At 37.9% G+C, this 23,233-nt stretch overlaps 1 protein-coding gene across 7 annotated transcripts in view; it reads right to left on the bottom strand.

Annotated features, from left to right (window-relative positions):
* The window catches only part of ZFHX4 (zinc finger homeobox 4), a 149,551-nt gene that overhangs the window by 5,878 nt on the left and 120,440 nt on the right, over positions 1-23,233 (bottom strand). For all 7 annotated transcript variants that reach the window (XM_051775730.1, XM_051775740.1, XM_051775746.1 and 4 more), the window contains 5 exons: positions 19,564-19,680; positions 13,272-13,405; positions 12,925-13,125; positions 10,372-10,489; positions 4,142-9,535 (listed from right to left, as the gene is read on the bottom strand). In XM_051775730.1, coding sequence (XP_051631690.1) covers positions 4,142-9,535; positions 10,372-10,489; positions 12,925-13,125; positions 13,272-13,405; positions 19,564-19,680 — 5,964 coding nt within the window. The remainder of the gene's footprint in view (positions 1-4,141; positions 9,536-10,371; positions 10,490-12,924; positions 13,126-13,271; positions 13,406-19,563; positions 19,681-23,233) is intronic.

Here is a 23,233-nt window from a genome sequence, read left to right as displayed (position 1 = left end):
AGTGCTGCCCCAGTTCTTTCATGGTTATTTGGGCTTGCCACCTACTTAGGAATTTTCTGATTTCTTTTTATTCTTAACCTCTTCAACCCTTGTACATCATGTTGTCTTCAGTCTAGTCACACTAATGATGCCTAGAGAAGACAAGATCTATTTTCCAGATATTCTTTGGAATTTAGTTAAAATACACAAAATTCACTTAAATATCCAGACAGCTTGCAGTGGAACAGTGGAATCCATGTGCTTTATTGGAAGTTAAATGTGGAACTGAGGGTTTCCAAAACTAAATGAAGAAAATCTGATGAAACTAATATTCCATTTCCAGACATGAGAGATATAGAATAGAAAATTCACATCATGAACAAACATTCTAATCCTGCTAACTCTTTTAAGTGACTATCAAAGAGGAGAGACTCCTCTTTCACTTGGAAGAAATGGAGGGCTAAAAATATAAAAATGAAGCTACTACTAGTGGGCCAAAAGCAAACAGAAAACAGAATTTAGTGCCCTAATAACATGGAAAGTAATTGCTGCTGAATCAAATTTTTCTCTTGATAAGATTTCAAAACCCACTAAGTACATATTACTCAGTGATGTGTGCATTCTTGGAAAAAGCTGTTGTGAATCTTCAAGGCAGCCCAGGCTTAAGTGATGTGCAAAGAACCTACGGTAATGATGATGACATTAAAAGGTTCATAGAACCAGTATTAATAGCTAGAAGCAAGATGAAGCACTAGCTTTCTGCAAGGGATCACAGGCAAGAACACAAAGCTTAGAAGAAAAGAGAATGTGAATTTTAAGAACAGCTGAAAACAGCAGGTAAACTCTTCTATCTACAGTCACCTAGAAAATAAGAAGGAGCTTGAAGAATAAAGATGAGCTGGAACTAAAATTCTGTATGAATTAGGACTTCACCAAATAACTCCTTATTAGGCATTATGCTGAGCAAACACAGCAGTAATTTTGAGATCTTGCTCAGCATTCGATGCCCACAAGATGGTAAAATTACATTATCTAGAGAAATGTATCCCGCAGGTTAGAGAATTGTGACATATAATCTCAGAACCACACAATAATTCTGGCATTAAAATCCCCTTGTTTTAGAACAAAAAAACCCGAATTTAAAGTTACTCCAAAATGAAGCTATCTTATTTTGCAAAATCTAATAATATTCATAAATAATAGTCCATTTTAAGCACTATATAAAGAAGATACAATTAACTGTAGTTTCAATAATTCCATCTTTTGTGAATATTATATTCAAGTGTTTCACATCAAACCTTTTGTAAAAGTAAATATTGCATTTTTAAAAAGCATCGTATTTTGCAAAATTTAGCTGGGTTTTCTGTATTTTGGAAACCCATAAAAAATACTAGATGCATAAACATGGAAGTGAAATGTCTCATAAACTTGTATTAACCAGTGAAACTTGTCAGGATAATTTCTCTGTCTAACATGAGTAAAGAGAATTACAAAAGATAATTTTAAATATGAGGTTTACAATTAAGTTTCATTAGTTCCCTGTCTTAGCAAACACATTCTTTCAAAATAAGGATCTTACTAGTATTAACATTGCCCCTTAAACAAACATGTAGGACAGAATGGACGGGCTTTGCCACAGGAAATACTGTTACCAACCCTTCAAGCATCAGTGAAAACAGATAAATATTTCAATATAAAAGATCCCAATAAGGCTGCTTCTGAAGTGGGTTTGGGTCCCACAGAGAAAAAATGATACACTTGCAGTATAACTCACAAGAAGTAAACTTGAACTATAAGATAGTGAGTCATCAGGGGGTTAGCTTCAGCAAATCCTTCATGTAAAGAATGATGCAAAGCAATTGTCCTGCTAGCTGGAAATATACATGCTGCTGAAGAACTGTAGCCAAAGAAACGCTTGCTTGAAAGCCCGCTTCCAAAAAGATACTTCTTAAATGATTCTTAGCATCAAACATAAATGTGAACTATCAGACTTAGTAGGGTAGAGAAGAAAATAGAAATGGGTTAATTAGGTGCAGAAAATACTAGTGTTGAGCACATACCGGAGCACATCTAAGCATATTACTGTTTTTCTATGATGAATGATTAAAATAATATCTTTTTTTTTTTTTTCACTCACTATGACTGCTCCATTATGTATCATTAGAGAATGGAGATTTATGCATGCAAGTGTTTGCCAGGCAACAAAAGGGGGATGTAGGGGCTATTTAGCATATGGCAGAAGAAGTTAACAACGAGATCCTAGTAGCTAGTTTACACAGCGGGCTTTGCCCACAATGGGCTAATTAACCTTAAGAAGATGCAAGATGAAAGAGGGTAAAAATCCATCTCAATTGGCAGTGCACTGTTCATGCTATGATACTAATGATTTAAATTTATCTCAAAGAAAAGATATTTTGTGAAAATTAGAAAATCTTAAAATGGAATTATTATGGACCAGTTGGCTGGTAATAATGCCTTTTGTCTTATTAACATTGGTACTAGTGAGTGAAAGAGTATTAGGGAATATTTCCCAGATACTGAAACTAAACGTTCTCTAAAGTGAAACAGTAAGAATAGTCACTGACACTTTTTGGCCTGGGCCAACTAGCCTTCTCTTAAAACCCTCAGCCCAGCTAAGAAGCTATCATGGATTCATGACTATCCCCCAGACTTCCCAGTTTTGAAACTAAAAAAATATATTCCCAAGTAAATTTCTTTTAGCAGTATAGACAAAACCTGAGTCTTCTGGAGCCCATTTTACCTGAAGGTCAATCTAACCAAAACTTATTTAGGAAAGTTATATAGAGAAACCATATCTATAATTTTAATGAACAACAACCAGCCATTTTTTGGCCCAGGACACTATATGCCATTAAGAAGGAAATACAGCAACTTTATGTTTCCTTTATATGCACTCTCTGTGCCAATAACTGTTTGACAAAAGCCAGAAGGCACTCAGCCAGAGACTACATTGTGGAAGGAAAGCCTTTCTGATCCAATGAAGAGAAAAACAAGATGCTTTGACCACCACTTAGGGAAACAATAACATGATCATCATCAATCAAAGCAAACCTGGGTAGCAGAGAAGACATTGCTACAGTCTTAGTATGTCTAATAACACTGGTGATTAAGCCTCTACTTTACTTGCCAAAATGTGTTGCTTTCTAAAGCAAAGTTTAGAGATCAACAGCAAGTGGGATTATTGGATAAAATGAGGTGAAGGGTCTTAACCAGTTTCCTAACTCTGCTGTGCAAATATTTGATACGAATGTGCAAAGTTAGAAGATGAATGGGAGAGCTTCAATCTGCAAGACTGCAGCCACAATCTGCAAAATTTTTTTTGGAGCCCAATACAAGAAATAAATTATGTTCATTCTTTGAGGACTAAACAAATTGTGCTGCAGAAAAATTGATTTCTTAACATCAGTGAAACCTATTGCAAGAAGAAGTGCTTCCCAATATGAGCAAAAACCAGAGTTAAATGAGAGCCAAAACAGTCAGTGAAACAAGAGTTACATGTTCAGTTAAAAGTGCAAGCACTACATGTCTGCGATGATTTTTATAAATTCCTGGAATTTGGATTACAACAAAACTGACATTACAAATCACCTTCAACAAACCCCTTTTTATCTTAGCAGGCAATTATTCAGAGATATAATAAAGGGTCCTGGCCAGCATTTTATTTTAAATATTTATTCTGGATTAAACGACAGGTTGGACTGGTCTAAGGGGTGGACCAAATGCCCAATGAACTGATAACGTGAGAATCTGCTTTGTGCTTCATCAGATGTTACTTTAAATATTTGCATTTAAAAATGTACATACAAAATTCTAATCCAAGTTTTTACTAAAGGAGCATCATTCAAAACAAACAAAAAAGCATAACAATGCTATAGTTATATTGCTTTTGAACAAAAACCCAGAATGGGCTAAAACCATTGTTGTCAATTAATTTTCTTTTTCTTTGAGGAATCAGAGATGTCATCCAGTCTACAGCAACAATTATGTGCTGAGTACACCTCATAGCAGTCCTTTTTAGCTAATCACACCAGTTGAACAAGCATGATATGAATGCATAATATGCTGTGTCTTAGAAGGGGATGGTGACCACGCAAGATGATCAAATTAATAAATTGAGAAAATCATCCCCTTATAGACTTACTGTTTGAACTTTGTGGAAATCCAGGTAAGGAGGATGGACCATTCATTCCAGGCAGAAGAACAGGAGGAAGGCCAGGGAGTCCTGGATAAGCTGCTGGCAAACTGATACCATGAAGAGAACTGCTGTCCATCATGCCTGGCTGCTGTACTGTTAATCCTAGCACATCAGTAGCCTTCTTTATGCGATCCAATTCTTGCTGTGCCATCAGCTGTCTAACTGTTGTAGGAGCTAAATAATCTTTCTCCCGATCTAGCTGACTTCCCACAGTTTCTCTCACTTTTGTAATATGTTGTTTGGAAAAGATATGATCTCTTATGGACAAACGTGCAGAGTATTTCACACCACATAGAGAACATTCTGGCTTTGTCCCATCAGGTCCAGTCTGATTTATCATGAATGGCTTCCCTATGTTAATTTTGAATTTCTTTTCTTTAGCCCGGGCATTCTGAAACCAGACCTGGACCACACGTTTGGGCAGCCCAATCTCATTCCCTAGCATTTCGCACTCCTGCATTGTTGGAGTCCGGTAGTCACTAAAGCAAGCCTTGAGAACTTTAAGCTGAAGGTTACTCATTTGTGTTCGGAAACGTTTGTGGCCTGGCCGATCACTGTTTTTGGATTTAAAGGGATTGCTAGCTCCAAATGGGTTAGGAGAACTTGGATCAGCTATGCTTGAAGTTTCACTGCGATCGGCATTATCATCAGGGTCATCAGTAATGTAGTAACTTTGGTCATGATCACCATCTTTTTCACTGAAGTGTATTGAAGGGCTTGTTAGGGAAAAGAGAAATTTATCATCAGTATTATCATTTGTAGGTGTAGTTGCTGCTTTTGGTAGTGTGTCATTCACAAGTGGTTTTGGTTCTTTGGGGGGTGATGTGGGCTTTGCATCCCCTGAACTGCCAGTTGTGCTTTCCATTTCATTGTTCCCCTCATCCCCTGTTGTGGCATCACTAATTGCTGTATTAATTGATGAAGTCTCATCAAAATCAGTCTTGTTTTGATCGTATCCAGAGTCAGTAGGAGGAGCATTCAAATTTTCTATATCCTCACTAGACTCCGCTTTAAAAGAAGAAGGACTTAAAAGATTCTTAGGTGACATTTCTGCAGTTTTGCTAACAGGGGTTGATACAGTGGAGGCTAATTCATTTTCACTTGATAATTCAGTTTTTGCTAATGACAGTGATGGGTAATCAAAAAATATGTATTTTTGTGGACTTTCTCCTCCATCTTCAGTTGATATCAAAGGACTTGGAGGCAAACTATAACCGGCCTGTTTCCCTTCATTCCAATGTCGAGAGCGAATGTGACTTTCTAAAGCTGATTTTGCTTTAAACAGAGCTCGACAAAAAGGACATCTTTTATGGGACTGGGCTGGACCAACTGCACGGAATTGTCCCTTTCTTTCTCGGGCTCTCGTGTTCTGAAACCAGACTTGTACAACTCTCTTTTTCAGTCCCACTTCACGTGCAATGTGATCTAGCATCTTTCTGGTGGGGTTGGAATCCAGTAGGTACTTTTCATACAGTATTTCCAGCTGCTCTGGAGTAATTGTAGTTCTTAAGCGCTTATCACGATGTTGATCTTCTCCACTGTTTCCTCCCTCTTTCTCACTACAGTTATTGTCTTCTTTATCATCTAGTTTTCGTTTCAGGGAACCAGAAACTGTAGCGGGGTGTGTTGTATGTGACGAGCCAGTTTGTGGTGGCATCTGAGCAAGAGAACTATTAAGCAACTGTCCAGTCATCAAAGGATTATTTGGGTCAAATATCATATAGGGCATATCCATTGGTCTTTCTAAAAACTGTGAGTGAAGAAATTGATTTTGGGCTGCTAGGAAATGCATGTGCTGGTGCTCTTGCCAAAGTTCTAGAGTTGGAAAGGCAACTGTACACTGATCACATTGGTACTGTAATAACTGAGGAGGTAGACTGTTCTGTAGAGAAGTCATTGAAATTGGTAAAGGACTGGAAGGAACAGGTGTGGTTTGTGATGCAGAGGGAGGTCTCCCTACTATCTGTGATTGCTTTTGCTGCTGTGGTTGAGAAGCTGAGGGCTGAGGGTCAGAAGAGGTTACTGGAGTAGACTGCACTGGTTTGGCGCTTTGGGAAGTTGCATCTGTTTGCTTAGAGATGGCTTCATTTTGTTTTGGTTTTTCTGTGGACTCTGGTTTAGGAGAAGCCTTCTCAGGTTCTGGTTTGGGTGACGGAATCAAAGGAGTACTAGAACCAGAGCCAGAGCCTGCTGCGGTGACTGTCAGGCTTTTTGATAAGTCATTTTGGCCAGAAACTGCACAATTCTTATACACTGTTTGATCAGAGGCATCCATAGAGTCTTCAGTTTGGCTTTCATCTTGAGCATCATCATCTTCGTCTTTATAACACTGCTTTTTCTGGTGTGTGATCAAATCGAAGATCCTGGGAAAAACCACACTGCACTTTTTGCACTGATACTGCATGTTACTGGTTCGAATGTAACGCTCGTTTGTCAGTTCCCTTTTCTCGTTGTCTTTAGTTTCAGCTTGATTTTCATAACTCTTGCGAGCTTTTTGTCGTGCGTTTTGGAACCATACGACAATAACTCGGGTAGGTAGGTTAAGTACAGTTGAAAGTTGTTCAATTTCATCATCTTTTGGATAAGCATTTGTGTCAAAGAAGTCTTGGAGGACACGAAGCTGGTAGTCAGTAAACCGAGTCCTGGATGATCTCTTGCTGAAAGATGCATCAGACTTGTAGGGTTCTACAGCTGAAGGCTGAGGATCTATTCTGATATCTTCCAATACTGTTATAGGAGGGTTGCTGAAGTTATATGGAGAATCTTTATTTCTCTGTCGTTCTTTAAACAGTGTATTACGAAACCAGTGCTTGATAACTTTCTGTGAAAGGCCAGATTTCTCAGCCATTTCTTGGATTTGCTCTTCACTTGGAGAATTGTTAATATCAAAATAAGCCCGCAAGATTTTTAACTGGTCATCTGTGATTCTTGTACGTGGACGTTTGAACTGAGAGTGCCGCAGGAAATTGGGGTCTAATCCCAGCTGCTGCTGACAAAGCTGGGTAAGATCTGCAGATAAAGTATCCATTGGTGGCAGCTGGAGGGCAAGCTGAGGAGGCAATGCAGGATGTTGCACTGGCTGCATCATAATTGGAGGGAAAAGTGGGAGATCAAGTGAAACGGGAAGCTGGACTTGAGGTGGGGCTGATGGTGGTGGTGGTGGAGGAGGAGGTGGTGGTGGTGGAGGAGGCGGTGGTGGAGGTGTAGGTGGTGGAGCTTGCAAAGGTGTCGGAGTTGTGTTTTGAATTTTTCCAGCCCCAGCTGAAGAAGGCTGAGAAGGAGTTGGAGGAGGAGGAGGAGGTGGTGGTGGTGGAGGTGGTGGCGGAGGTGGTGGTGTCTCTGGAGAAGATGGAGAAATTGGATAAAGCTTGTCATACGCCTCCCTGTACTGTCGGGCAAACTTTTCTAATGCTCCATATGGAAAAAAATGTCCATGCACATGTTCTTGATGACTTTTCAGAATAAGAATGTTGGAAAAGAGCTTACTGCAGGTTCCGCATTCCAGTTTGTCTGTGTTTTCACCATCACCAGTCTTGCCTTTTTTCTGCACTTTTTGTCTGTTCTCATTGTATTGGATAACTAACTCAAACCCAAAGTTCTCCAATAAAGCCTTGGCTGCATTCCCTCTTGCTCCAGAAGCTATTCTGGGGGGTGGGATGGCTGGTTCTGAGGATTTTGGCTTCTTCATATCTTTGTTTTCTTTTAGTCCTTCATTCTCATTAGTAAATTCTTGCTTTGGCTTCTCTTGTTTTTCAGAAACTTCTTCTGACTCCTTAAATGATGGCATATCCTTTATCAGCTGGCAGTCTGTACTTACTAAGTTATTTTGCTCTGCTTTCAACAGCTTGCTGCTTTGTTGCTGCTTTTGTGACTGAAGTTGGGGCTGGGTGGATTGATACTGTTGTGCTTGTTGCTGCAGTATCTGTAGCTGGGTTTGGCCAACATGGTGCTGAGTTTGTATCTGCTGCTTCAAATCTTCTAGCAGTGACCCTGTCATACCAGCCATTCCAGGCATACCAAATGTGGCAGAACCAGGCAAACCCAGATCTGGACTTAAGCTAAATTCTGTCCCAGGTATATAGAATGGGAAAAGGAACTGAGGCTGTTGAAATTGCAGCAGCGCTTCGGGTGTCATTGGAAAGTGAGGCAAAAAAGCTGGATTTAAAAACTGTGGTTGAAAGAACGCAGCTTGTTGTTGCAGTTCATGCTGTAGTTGCATTTGAAGTTGTGCTGGTGACTGGGGTGGGTGATGTGTAGGCTGAGCAGAAATTAATTCAGAAGCTTGCTTTTTATTTAATTCTTTGGCATCTAAATGTGTTTCTTTGCTGTTAACTGCTGGTAAGCTCATAGATTCTAGCATTCCTTGGCTGGGGCTATTAACATTCCCTGCTACACTATTTCCACTACTTATATTACCACTTGGTTCTAATTTTGCAGCCCTTGCCTTTGTTTGATGAAGCACAGATCTCATATGGATTTCCAATGTAGAACTTTGGCTATATGCAACATTACAAATGCTGCACTTGTAGGGTTTGTTATCAGTGTTGCTGTTGGTTTCTTGAGGGACAGGACTTGATGCTTCCTGCAAAACCTTTTTGAGTTTATGTAGATGGGACACTGAGTTATAGTGGACCAAGAGAATGTTCTTTTGGGTGAAAGACTCTTTACACACTGTACACTTATATGGGCGAGATGGATCTAGAAATTTTTCCATAGTAAAATTTGGCCCTTTTCTAAAAGGTAAGGTCCGCTTTGGTTCTGAGCCCGTATCATCTGGAATAGAGCTACTATCGCTTCCTACAGGACTTGCTTTACCTTCCTGGTCCATCTCATAATCTCTTTCTATTTCCTGTTCTAGTGCATGATCATCTTGTGCCATACTTTCACTTTCTGCCCAGAGTTCACCGTTGACAGGTAAAGATGCACACAGCTGCTGAAGTTCAGCTTCATTGAGTTCAGGGTGGCCTGCTTCCAAGTGTTTTTTTAAAGCCTGGAATGTACGGAAGCTACGTTGGCAAAGGCTACACATGGTAGCTGCCCGAATAGCGTGATACTGGGAATGTATCTGAAGCTTCTGCATAGTCTTAAAAGCCAAGCTACAATGGTTACAGCGGTACTTATAGACATGGCGGTCAGAGACAGACAGCTGTTGCTTCTTCTGCTGTTCGTTTAGCTGATCCGTCATAGAGTCAGTGGTCTTTATATCTTTACTGCTGCTCTTATTCCAGTCTGGTGTTTCAGTAGATTCCTTAGGTGGCTTCTGTTCCTCAGTCTTAATTTCCATTCCAGTTTTTGATTCATCGATCCCGGGGGTATTCTTCTCATCCACAGGACTTTCACCTAGTTAAAGAAAGTGAAGTGTCTTTTACATAAGTAGAAGAGAAGAGCACATAGTATTCATTTTAATTTCTTCTTTCATCAGGAATCAAGAGAGGCATCTCATATGCCATACACTGGTTTAGCAAAATATAATGATCCAATCTTGCCCCAGAAAATAAAGCAGACAGGACTAACAGGATCTAAAAAAAAGTAATAAAACCCACAAAAAATGATCAGACTGGCAGTGGCAGCTGGCCTAGGAGTGGCATAGGGCTTCTATTTGTCAGAAGGTAGGAGTTTACTGGTACAATGGAACATCAAAAAAAAAAGCAAATAAATAGTAGGAAAGAGAGAAGGAGTAAAAATGGGGACAAGAGAGGGAACAGATAATTAGAAAGGAGGGGGAAAGTGGTCTGAGAAGAGAGGGAGGAGCATGCTGTGACAGGTAGCAAAGTTTGCCAGTGCAGAATATAGTAAGTGTTCAGGATCAGAAACTTATAGAAATGGAAATGCAGCCAAAATCACTTGCCTAACATTCCCCATTGATGGTGAATGTGACACTCTCTTTTAGGACTAGGTCTTATTTGCTGGTTAAACAAGGAGGATCGTATCTTCAAAGTGGCTAGGCACTGATGTTTAATTTCAGCTCCACCAAATGCAAAGAGTCTGGCATACATGTGCATTCTAGTAGCCCTGCACAGGTGCAGTCAGCCAAATTCAGACCTCTTTTTATATTTATCTTTTTATCTTCATGGCTATAAGCAAGCCAAAAAAAGATTCCCTTTACTAAGAAACAAGTAGTTTACTTCCAAATTGCCCATACCTAGCTCTTACATGTCTGTGTTTTTCTTGCATACCTGGATATTTCCCAGATCCCTCAGCTGTAATGGTTGCAGGTGTGTCACGTTCAGATTTCTCTGAAGCAGCTGCTGGCAATAGCATACTATTGGGCATCATGACATCTGGTACAGGAACCTTTGAAAACCAAGATTATGGTATTACTACAGAAAAAGTCACACTATTTAATACAGTAAGAAACATAGTGAAATTATGAAACAGCAATAGTATGAAATTATAATTCAAAAGATCCACCATATCTGGATGAAAGACTGTCAGTACTAAATCAAGATCCTGATTCAGTCTTGATAATGGTTTCTGACAGACCACAAATCCAGAGCATCACGTGTCACTTGGTGGAGTATCAACTCAAAATAATCCACAATAAGGTGATGCTATAGAACTACATATGTTCAATATTTCATTGGTCTCAATGTCACCACAAAGAAGATTTTGCTGCCTATGTCAGGGCTGTCGGATTTATCAGGGGAGTTTTCCCCAGATGTCCTCCAAAGACAGACATCATGTTGAGATATGGTCACCAGTCATTTCCCGACTGAGAGCATTCCCATTTTGCTTCACCTGTACTGTTTTTTACTCAAATGCTGGACCTTCCATGATCTTTGAAAGAAAATTTTATTTCAATACAGAAATAGCAACTTATTTCCATTTAAAATCAGATTTTTCTCTTTCTTGACTTCAAGTGATTATTTATCTTCTCAGACTGCTCTACCTGTTGTGTTATGCTTTCAAATTATAGACAGAAATCTTTGCAGGATATACTCTTAGCCTGATAGTGTTCAATTTAGCTAAGTTGACACGAATAGTGGTTCAACACTTCATGTTTTCCTTTTACTTTGATCTTTAAAATGAATTTGTATCAGAAATATAGGATTGTCCTGCGAAGACTTAGCAGGACTGGGTTTAGATTCCTGTTCTGCCAGACTCTGCCTAAAGGACCTCAGGTAAATCAGTTCAGACAGTGCTGCAGCTCCTCATCTCTAAGAGAAAGACAGTATTTCCTTCATACAGAGGTAAAAAGAATATTCATAGAAGAGATTTTTGAGGTGTAAATAATAATAATAAAATAATAATAATGGAAGCTACATTCATTACAAAGTATGAGTAGAAACATCATTTGTTCCTCTTTAACAGTTTACTAAATTATTTTAAACCTTCATTAGAATACATAAGAATTTTATATCTGTCTATCTATCTATCTATCTATCTATCTAAATTACCTATTGGAAAAAAATCTAGACATTAAAAAAAATGTGTTTAGTATATTTGTAATTTAAACATGGCATTAATAGCATCCTCTCAGAGGACTAATGGCTTTGAGTTTACTTGAGAGAAGGATTTAAAAAAAAAAAATATGTATAGAACTGTAAAATGTCCCAGAGAAGAAAATTTTGCTATAAATGGTATTTATTTTGTCGTCAGAGGGTTCAGTTATAGACAGGGCATATTAGTGTTAGCATCTAGGACAATTTAAATTATGCAGATTATATTTTTAAATCTCTTTCTCTGGGAAATAAGACTTTTTTTTGCCCTCTTGGAAACAGTTGGATACCTCCCTAGCACCTGATGAGGAAAGATTTCAAAGTTGTCCCATTATCAGCATAGAGGGAATTATGGAGAACTTGAGAAGAAAGCTAATGCTGCTCAATATGGAGGGGAAGGTTTTCCCCATCTTTCCAGTGTCCTAAAAGGGTCTGGGAAAGTTAAATTTCTACTGCATTTTCCTTGCAGTGGGCCAAAATTACGTGGTCTGTCAGAGCTATAATTAGTAGAAAACCAAGGAAAAGAAAAAAGAATCCTCGAGTGTGTATTTCCCCATCAGCTCTAAGCACAAGAACCCTAGACCTTCCATCAAGAGCTCTTTCAACTTTTCTAATATTTTTTCCACTTAACTTGGGAATGAGGTGGTAGAACTACAACCATAACCATATAAATGAAGGAGTCATCTATGGATACAGAAATAAATCTGTGGTTCACTAGGATTTCCAAGTGCATTTCCTTCTAAAAAGGCAAGATAACCAGAGACAGTTTGTCTTAGGAGGTCAGTTTTCTAACCGAATTTATGCTGTAATAACAAATATTTACTAGACCTGATCGTGTCTTTACTGACATTGTTTTGAATGGTTGTTTTAATTGCTATTTTACAGTGAATTTCATGTAATATAATGTGCAGTCAAGCTGTACACAGGAATTCTCTGTTTAGGAATTACATTCCATGGGGAATTCCCATTATTCTACAAACAGAAGTCACAAGACTTCTGAGAACTGGATATTATTAGACCAAATTTACAGGTAGGTACTTAGAGACATGGACTGGCTTGACTTTTCTAAGGTTAATGTCAATGAGGAATGACAGGTTTCCTGCATCTTTGAAATCCACCTTCAGTCATTTTGCTGAGAGATATCAGTCATTGGATGAGCTGACAAGAGAACCTAATAGACCTGACCCACTCCCCTGCTCAGGCTACCTGAGTACGATGTCACAACAAACACATTGCCCAAAGGCCTAAGTATGTTTCTGCAATATGTGCATCAGCATTTAGAACACTTACTGTCATGAGCAGTTTCTCCACACAGTCAGGGGACACACTGTGCAGATGGGTCAAATGAAGCTGGAGATGCATTTTGTTGCTGAGGACGTCTTGGCAGAGGGGGCAGCAGATAACGGGTTGCATTGAATGCTGTGACAGGACATGCATCTGGATACGATTTGGGTCCCTACTATTGTAGTTACAATACGGACATTGATAGAACTGAAAAAAAATCAAATTAAGATGCAGGCTATTAGTCAGTGCGCTTTTTATAACTTGCTGATATTGCTATTTTAACAGCATATCATCTCTGTTTCATTCTTGAGTTATTTGAAAGAATGCAATTAAATTGTTACATTTCCTTTTACCTGCTCATGACAAAATTTATTGTCCTCTGGAGGCTTTGCTTTTTTAGTTGCACCATCCTCTTCTTTTGCCAGAAGAAGCTGTTGCGCCCCTACCACAGTGTTCACTTTTGGTTCCTTCTCTGGTGTGACTATTCCTGTTTTGAAAACATAATTTTTAAAAACATGTTTTAAACTTTAAAATATCCTAGTTTACAAAGAGGCTCTGACTTCAAAGATCTGTACTGTCTTTGAGGGTCTTGTTTGTTTGTTTGTTTTTTAAATTCTGAGAAAAAATAAAGTTGAATAAAACAATTCTGGTAAGCACAAAGGTGAAAATACACTTTTATCCTTGATGGAGACTCTATAAATACATTTAAAAATTGACTTTCCTCTGCTGTTTAGATAACCTTAGGTTGCCTTTAAAGATTAATCAATAATGTTCTTTCTTTAGCAGCTCAGTATGAATTTGTGTATTACATTAAAACAAATCAGCTTTTGCTCAAAAATCCTGTTTTCCAAAATAATTAATTTGCTGCTGTTTAATTACCCTTTCTCTTTCCTAAACTGCCTGAGCAATATGATTATTGTGCTGTTTTGATAAGTCCTGCCTGGTTACAATTCTGAAGCTAAATATAGTGAGGCTTTAAAAGAAATACTGTGGAGAATAGGATTTCAGAGCTAACTTAATATTAATTATATACAAAGATCAGTCATTTGGGATTGCTTTAGATGTTTACACTGTGAATTTTTATAGTCTGGCATTTGTGATCAAAACCAGAATATAATTGTTTTCTATAGATAGTTGTACTATTAAGTATTAAATACTATATTTAATATTATGCCTAAGCTAGCTGTGTAATGCGGCCCAGTCTTGCACACATCAAAGAAAAGAGTGCAATTCTAATTTCCCAGTCCATCAGAAAATTCTTTCCAACGTCAATTTGCCAGATAATCTCTTCTGCTAGGCTGGATATTACAAGAGCATTGGGTAGGCATGTCACATACATCTCACGACAAACACAAAACCTCATTTACCAACCATTCCAATCTCATCATAGTGCGGCATCATCTGACCTTTTTTCTGCTGTTTATTATGAGTATTTCTAATTTTAACTTTCAATTTTCACCATCTTCCAGTCAATTTGCAACTAAATTATTTCCAGGGTGAGGACACTATCACTGGACACTGGGTGCAAATACATCTTGAAATGCAATGAAGCTAAACCATTGATTGCTATCAGACCCAACGTAAATATATAGTCCGGGGGTAATCTGATTGTATGCTGTGCATGAAGATTTATCTTGATTTTTTTCAATCCACATAAGGTTCATATAAATGAACAAATTGCACCTCATTGCACAATAACCTAGGATTAATTTAAAAATAAGGTCATGGATGTTTTGGCAACAAAGTAAACATGAAAAAAAAAACCACTCGTATTTTTCCGTAGACAAAACCAAGAACTTTTTATTATTATTACTTTTATACAGACTTTGTGCATATTTGATCTTACGAGGGCAACATTAAAGAGAAGCAAAATGAGAAAACAGTTTTCAAGGCAAATGCCAAATCCTCATGGTAAAATAATAACCAATTGAAACTGAAGGGCACTTTTAAAAAAAATCACAAAACATATGACTTATATATTAACGGTTATTTCCCCACATATTGATTTTCATTCCTAAGTTCCTAATTATTTCTTTTGGTCTAATTTAGACCAGTAATTTTTGCATGTTCTAGCTCAAATTAAACTTATTCCTGCTGTATTTCCCTATTTATAATAATCAATTTGTCATAATTGGTTTATTATCTGAACAAGTCACTTTTTGGAGCCCCCTGAATTTTTACACTCTCAGAAAAGGATCCTGGAGGCCTCTTTTAGATTGCTCAGTAGGTGCTGGGCCAACAACCTGAAGGACTGCCCATGCTTAAAGGTAAAATCTAAATGATGCAATCTCATAAGGCACCACTTTATTACTCGCTTTGCTTTGCTATAATAGAGTACTCCCTGGACTACCTGTATTTACGTATTATTTAAGTGTCTTAACTGTGAGAATTACAGGAAGTAAAGAAGTGACATACTGTATTAACAGAGAAAGGTTGTTTCTTAGGTTTTAGAGGGATAGGTTCAGATTATTAACCTCTCTTCATTTCCAGCTGTCAAAAATGTCTAACAGTTGACTACTGTTTCTTACCTTTATCATATGTTACTTTTAAAATGTCCCTTTTTAAAGACAAATGTGACAGAATCTCAACTGTTGTAAACAGACACTGTTAAACCAGAAGCTGAATTTAAAAAACCAAATGAAACAATTCTGTCTTCTCTTCCCCTCATCATGCTAGATTATTCTCAATAGGTTGTTACAGAAATTACAAACCAAATTCTGCCACAAACTTTACTTGTGAAAATGCACTGAACTGTGTTTTGGCAGTGGTATTTAACTGCTAGTGAAATTTAGCTTGAAGTGCAGTCTGTGTGTGCCTGGGCACACACAAGGTTAATATTACACATCATCTTCCACCACAGGATGGAATAATTTAATTACTTCAAAGGGCCTATAATAATCATGAAACACATAGTTCTTGTTTCTATAAAAACAAGGGGGTTTTCTGGTTAAATTTTCTTTTGCGGTTAATATAATAAAACTGTGCAGTTATAAAACACTGTGCTGGGGTCAATAAATGCATAACAAAGCAGAAGTTTTTACTATGTTTACTATGATATTTATATAAACTGTTGAAGTTTACAGAGGCTTTGTTGTTTTTGTTGTCGTTGTGGCTCTGGATTCATTCAACCCCAAGCACTGCTACTCATGTGACTGAAGTTACATCTGGCCAATAGTAATGTAACTGAGTCTGTGACTTATAGTGAGCTTTGGAAAAAAAAAAAAAAAGGGGGAGTTGATTTTGCCCTGTGGCACAGGGGAGTCAATTGCCCCTGCACATAGTGAAGTCCAAAGCCCCCAAGCCATAGTTACATGACAAAATCAAAGGAGTTCAGCTCTTTATGCAATGGTCTAGCTACTACAACTCGATCCTTCGTCTTGCTATATCAGTGCTCTGTTTTCCGTGTTGCATTTGCTTTTTTAAGGAGCTTCTGTAGGGAGGCTGAAAAAAGTCGTGGTCTTATAGAAAGGTTAGTGAAGGAGGAGGGAGAGAGGAGAGAAAATATCACAGTCTTGAGCATGATGTGTGGCACTATTTTCATAGCTAGATGTTCTGCTGGCATGCCATTCTTACTAGGCAGTTGTAGGAAAAGAATAAATCCAGTTGTTATTCAGGTTTTAAATACCCAGCTTTTATTCTTGAGATACGTTATTTTTAGGGGGCTTTTTTTGCAATTTTGCAATTCTTTTTATAATATAAAATACACAGCTTATTTTAGATGAATAATGCAATTTCAATACATTTAGCTCAAAAAATAAGTTTAATTATAAATAAGTGCCATGAAATAGACTAGTCAAAGATTGCCTGTCGGTAACAGAATTATTTAACTTGTGTAAATTGCTAATATAAAAATGACACAATTCACTGCAATTCAGATGTCATCACCTTTGTAATATTTTTGAAACCCCAAACCAAAAATGTTTGTGTGACTAACAAGATGGAGAAAGTTAAAGAAGTACAGAAAAAAAAATCCTGGAAAAGCCACAATAAAACCACTGTTTTCTTATTTATGAATCTTTGTATTTGATAAAGATTGCATAATTTAAGACTTCTGACACATCAGATGATGTTATTCAGCCTCAAAATAATTCTAAAATTATAATTACTGGTAGAGTATTCTTTCTAATTAGAGTAGAATGAAAGGATAATTTTCATTGCAATAATGAAGGTTAATTTCCATCCTTTCTCATGTTTACTACCTTATTAAAAAGTGCTCCCCTTAGCCATGGCAGAGACATATTACATTTTCAATGCAAATGTATTAATCTGGATAAATTCCATATTAATTCTTGCACTGCATAGAGCTGTAATTTGGATTATAATTAATCTAAAGTGGCACTAGATTTAAATGACAATATAAATGAGGCATTAGTAGGCTTTTCTATTCTGAATGAATATTCAACAAATATAACTTGCATATTGCCAAGTCTCATTTTGAAAGCTCTACTCCTTGAGATAAGGTAAGCAATACAGCACAACAGCTTACACAAACATACTGTTACTAAATACATGTTAATCCTTTCTAGTCTAATAGATTCTATGCTAAAGAGGGGTCACAACACTTTCCTGTCTAACTTGTTAGTATTGTGATTAATTTATTGGTTTTCCCGAGATTTCTTTGGCAAGACTTGCAACACTCAATTCATGAGAAAGCCCAAATTAACATTCAATTATATATAAGTAGTTATGCACTCATTAGAAATACTTGTCAGCTCAATGAAAATTAAGATGATGGTCAGAATGTTACATATGCAGAATTAATTTAGATTAGGAAAATAAAAGTTTCCAAAAGATTCAGGATTCTACAGCACAAACTATTTTCTGCAAAGCACAAAGGCAATCATGTATTTCAGCCCTTACTTTTATATGAATCTTACTGCAAAGTTATTTGTGTAATTGCTGGCACGGGAATGCAGAACAATTATGCTGTTTTTTTGTAGTGCACCCAGTAGGCATCTGGATATAGGTTTGTCCTAATTAAACTTGGCCCTTATGAATGGCTAATCCTGATGGAATTTTGAGAATTCCCCTTCAGTATTTTTTTCTAGATTCCTTTTTTTTTTTTTTTTTTTGCTGGAGCTTTAACACCACATTCTTTCTTGAGCAACTATAAATGGACCTGCCTAAGAAAAAGAGAGGGCTGATAAATTCCCTGAAGTGGTTCACACTGTCCCCTAGGTAAAGTGGACAGTAGGAAATGCAGGCTGCAAGTGGCTGTCACCCCTCTCCTGGGGAGTGTCCAGGCCAGCACCTGGCATGACTGCACAGAAGGACCTATGTCAGCCTGGGAGCATGACTTCACTGTGCTGCAGACAGTTTTTACCAAGTCAGAGAGGCAGCCAAGGGGAATATATATTTTAATCCACAACACAGTTTCTTGCTCGACATCATCCTTGTCATCATTGGCCTTCCCGCAGTCTCTTGATCTCAAAAAATAAAGCAACTGAAGAGCAGTCGAGGTTGTAAACTGCAATGGCTACTGACCTTAGCATGTCAACAAGCAAACTTAAAGGAAGCTTTAATCTTTAAGCCAGTCTTCTGAATTGACCTGGTATAGAAAGGACCATCTATAATATTTTTTGGCAATAAATCCAAAAATGTTTAGTATGTAAAGAGCAAATTGCAGTATGGGAGAATTTAGGTGTTGGAAACTCAAATGTAAAATGATATTTTCTCTACCACTGTATGTCTTTACGGATAATACAATCTCCTTTGTATGCTGCTGTCATTGGCATACAAGGAAAAGATATATGACTACCTGAAACTAATAGGCTTCAACCTGTTTCAGCACTTCTTCTGCTTCAGTGAATCCAACATAATGTAACTAGGTATAGCGTGCGGCAAAAGTAGCCAATGTAATATTCATTGTGACCACAGATTTCCATCTCATACATAAAAAGCATGGGTGAAGTCACATATTTGCCAAATCAAACACAGAAAAAGCCTTGGGTATCGTATCTACACCAGATGCTGGCCCTGGGTTTGTTTGTGCACAAGTAAATGTCATGACATAGGGGTTTTGTTTTCAAAGACAGTAGCTTTCATTACTGGGCCTTGTCTATTCCAGGAGATCAAAATTACCCAACCCATAATCCGTTTTCAATGATATTTCCTCTTTCTTAGGCTGAATCATCTGTAAACTTTTTCACTGGATTTTGTGTATTTTTTGAAAATGCTTCAAATAAATGCCCAGGAAGAGGCCAGATTCTTGGGAGTAACTGATCAGAGAGCAAGAGCAAAAAATAATAACAAAAACCCCCACATTCTTTGGGTTAAAAGGGGGGCAAAACCTGATTGAAGAAAAAATTCAAGTGGTACCTAATCCTATGCTTATGAAAAATTAATATGCCATCAGAGGAATCACAAGTACAGCTAAGATTAATGAAAGGCGCTTAAAAAATTACAAGCACACAAACTGATTTGATTAAAAAATAATCTCACTGGTCGTCCTGTAATATTCTTCAACTTATCCGCATCTACCCTGTCAGATGGTTATGATTAAAAATAGGTCAATGGGAGGCTACTGATAGAAATCACATGCAAAATGCACATGCAATGAATAGTAGTGGGAATGTCCAGACAGTTTAAAATGAAAGAGCATTTCATAAGTTAAAAAGAGGGGAAAACAAAATTCTAGCATCTTACCAGAGTCTTTACTAGATTTTTTGCCTTCACTATTGTCTCTTTCACTTGAGTCTTTATCATCAGCCACAGCCACTGATGTACTTTTAGCAGACCCTTCCGTATCTTCACCTTGTTCTTCTGCGGACAAACAGAGAAAAGATCTCAGGAAAGAAACTCAGTGACCACTTAACAGCAGTTAAAAAATATGTCCTGTAATAAGAACAGCACTAACAGAGGGTGGCAAAACAGGGGGAAGAAGGGGTGGGGGAAAAGGGAAAGAACAGAGCTTTAAAGAGGTTGGACATTAATTCCAAATAATTTGCAATATTTCAAAATCTATCCAGCAATTCTGACCATGTCTTTGCCAGAGTACCCGCTTTCCCCCAGCGTGACAGATTTAAAGCCTGTCATTTCACATTCTTTGGCTAGAAATGATTTGTGTTAAAATACACACACATGCATGCACACACACATACACATACATCCCCCCCCACAGGCTGGAACAAAAGCAAGCACATGTAAAAATGCATCTTGGAGCCAAAAAAAAAAAAAAAAAGGCAGAACTCAAATATAAATCCTATTAGTGCAGCAGTATCCCGCTAATTGCAGTAAGTAAGTATTAGGTATTAGGTACTGTATTAAATATAAACCTCTGGCTTTGCAGGAGAAGTCTCAAATTTTGTCTCCAGGGGGAGCCATTCAAGATAAATGATGCAACTTGGTGTATGGCTTCTGAGAAAGCAGCATTACCCACACCTCACTTACGTGTTCACACCAGCTAGATTACATGGAAATCTTCACAGTAACTCAAGCCCATTTAATTATTCGGTAAATCTTAGCTATGCTGCTACTGGTGGATTAATCTGTTTATGCAGTTAGCTTCTATGCTGGGGCTGTGTAGCACTAATCCGTGAAAGGCCCACTGTTCCTTTTCATCCTGTGATCATTTGTCTCTCACTGTGCTGATGTCACATTTTAATGAATTTTTAGCAATCTGAGTAACGCCAGATAACCAGACTTGCAACTTCCTACAGCACAGCATGCTGTTTTCATTGCAGCACACAAACACAAAAAAATAAAAATCATATTTCCCTGTTCAGGTAGGAATTATATAAATTAGGAGGCGAAGGTAAAATGGCATTCAAAGCACCAGGCTGCTCGATTTCATAAAATCTTTAATGACCATATAAATTAACCCTGGAAAGGCAAAAGGTCACAGACACACATTTGCATACAGTCTTCTATTCACTTTTGATAAGCAGAGCTTTTATGCAGGGAACATGATACAATTAACCCTTCAGGAACCATACAAAATGCAGCTACCGACATTTTAAGTGTCAAGCATTAACTGAAAATTACACACTGCATAAAATTTTCATTGTAAATGCTATAGTGATTGAAAGGGGAAATAGTGGCCCTCTTCGCACCCCATGTTTTATTAATAACATTCTGACAGCCGAATGAAATATCCTCTGTCATATGTAGCAGCTGAGCACAAAAAAATTGCTGCTTATTGCCGTACTTGCCAGCCATACACTGAAACCGTATGCCTAGGCAAACAACCCTCAGATCGATGTGGCAAACCTATCCGATTCTCAACTCTCTGCAAAACCTTTTGTAGATTAGAAGAGAAAAACACAGCTGCAGTTTTGGAAACCAACCTCTCCCCCACCAAAAAAAAAAATCTCAACTGTAGATCAATGTGTTTTGCATTGACATCGAAATACAATAGGTTAGGACAAAACATGTGTGTCCACTTTTTGGAATAACACAGGGAGAAAGATGGTCCCTTCTTTCAAAAATAATTGCATATTAAAAAAAAATTTCCATCCGAACGGAAAGCCCCCTCGCGCTGCGTGAGCACTCTCCTCCCTGCGGTCCCCTGCCTCCTCCCACAATGGTAGCTAATCAAACATGGTAGGCATCCCTGCCGCAGCTGGAAGCGGGGGTCTGTTTGTCAGGGTGGCGGGGAGCACAGTTTGGGATGCTGCGAGCCTGTGATCATGCCGGGCTCGGGCTGTGTTAATGCTGAGCGCACACACATGAGGCTCGTATCCAGTGTCAGGCCCCATGGCCTCACAGAGCTGATGGCAATCCCTTTTCGACTCATCCTTGGGAATGGACGCGTTGCTTCTTTTACTAGATTTACTGGCCCAATCCCCCTGGGCTGGAAAATGAAGTGTCAAAGTGCTACTGAGTGTCCTTATCTTGAGGGGACATAAAATTGTAAGGGCTATCGTGGCACACATTAATAAAACATTGTGTGTGTGTCAGGCAAAGAGAAAGAAAATTATGAAGGTACTAAAAGAAAAGCTACAGTATCATCTGGGTCTCATCAGACAATTTTTGCAGGGTGCTCTCCTGTTTTTCTGGTATGTGTTTTAAGTGTGAGAGAAATTCCCAGACATGTTCTCCTATACATCATCGTGGTGTCTGACCTCAGCCTGACCCTGGCAACAGTTTGAGAAATCTGAATGTGAACAAAGACTCTGTGTCAGCAGCAGGGAGAGATTGCGGGATAGACTTTCCCCATCAACTTAATCGCAAACAGCAGTTCTGAGGCCATAACTTTACAGGGCTGCACCAAGCCACAAACACATAACCTTTAGAGGTGAAACTGCCCCCTGCTCCCCACCTCCCCTTCTGTGATTTTTCTCAGTCTTGTGGTGCTCCCTTTGATGTAGCAAGGCAATTAGCTCTAATGTTCAAGTACTGCAGACCTGTTTTATGGTTTGGAAGGTGAGAGCTGTTTATTACAGGTAGGCTCCTGGGGGCCATAAAGGCTTTGCAAATTTTTAATCATGCAAAAAACTAATCAAAATGTAACTTATACACACCATAAAAATTAATATCATTATTATGCATGGTATAAATTGCTTGCCTTGGCTTTCAATGGCACTCACTTCTAGAAAATACATTTGGCATTCATTTCAGAAATATGTATGGCATTCACTTCAGAAGCAAGTTTCATAGACAGAAATGATAATACAACTTGTATTTTTCCTTTAAAATTACAGGAAGGTTGTCTGAGATTCACACTGTCATGACATATTTCAAAGGGACAAGATGGAAATACAAACAGCTCTAACTTAAAAGCATTTAGCAAATTACAAAAAAAAAAAAATCCTTAAGACCTTTCATCAGAACAGATATTGAGGATATATAACTAAGTGTGCTACCAAAAACATAACATACCTATGCCAAGATGCAACAAACATCTTTTTTTAGCAACATTTGTGTTCTTATTTCATATGCTAACTGACAAGGATACTATTCAGAAATAAAAATGTGATGGTTCCTGCTCAAAGACACAAAATTATGAATCATTATGTATCAACAAAACACCGTATGATGGTGCTACAGATTCCAGAACAAGTCCTAATACTCTGTTTTAAATTTACAAGAGTTCTGCCTATATACATTTACAAATGTCAGCTTTGAAAATTAATAGAACAGCCGATTCAAATGTACTTTAATGGTTTTAATAACACTTACTACTGCAATATGATATTTTATTCACACCTGGTTTTATTTTGTCCAAATGTTGAAAATTTCTTTTGATGCTAGATGTCTTAAATTTAGCCATTATCAACCTTTTTCCTCACAACTGACTTAGAATTAAACACAAAAATGAGGTTAGCAGCAGTCTGCACTAACACTGTAAAATAAGGGAAAATGAAAAAGTTGTGCT

Source organism: Manacus candei, unplaced genomic scaffold, assembly GCF_025592945.1.
Source record: "Manacus candei isolate 608988 ecotype Guabito, Panama unplaced genomic scaffold, ASM2559294v1 h1tg000008l, whole genome shotgun sequence".
Lineage (NCBI taxonomy): Eukaryota > Metazoa > Chordata > Aves > Passeriformes > Pipridae > Manacus > Manacus candei.
Note: the sequence above shows the minus strand (reverse complement) of the source record. Positions and strands in the feature narration are given on the sequence as shown.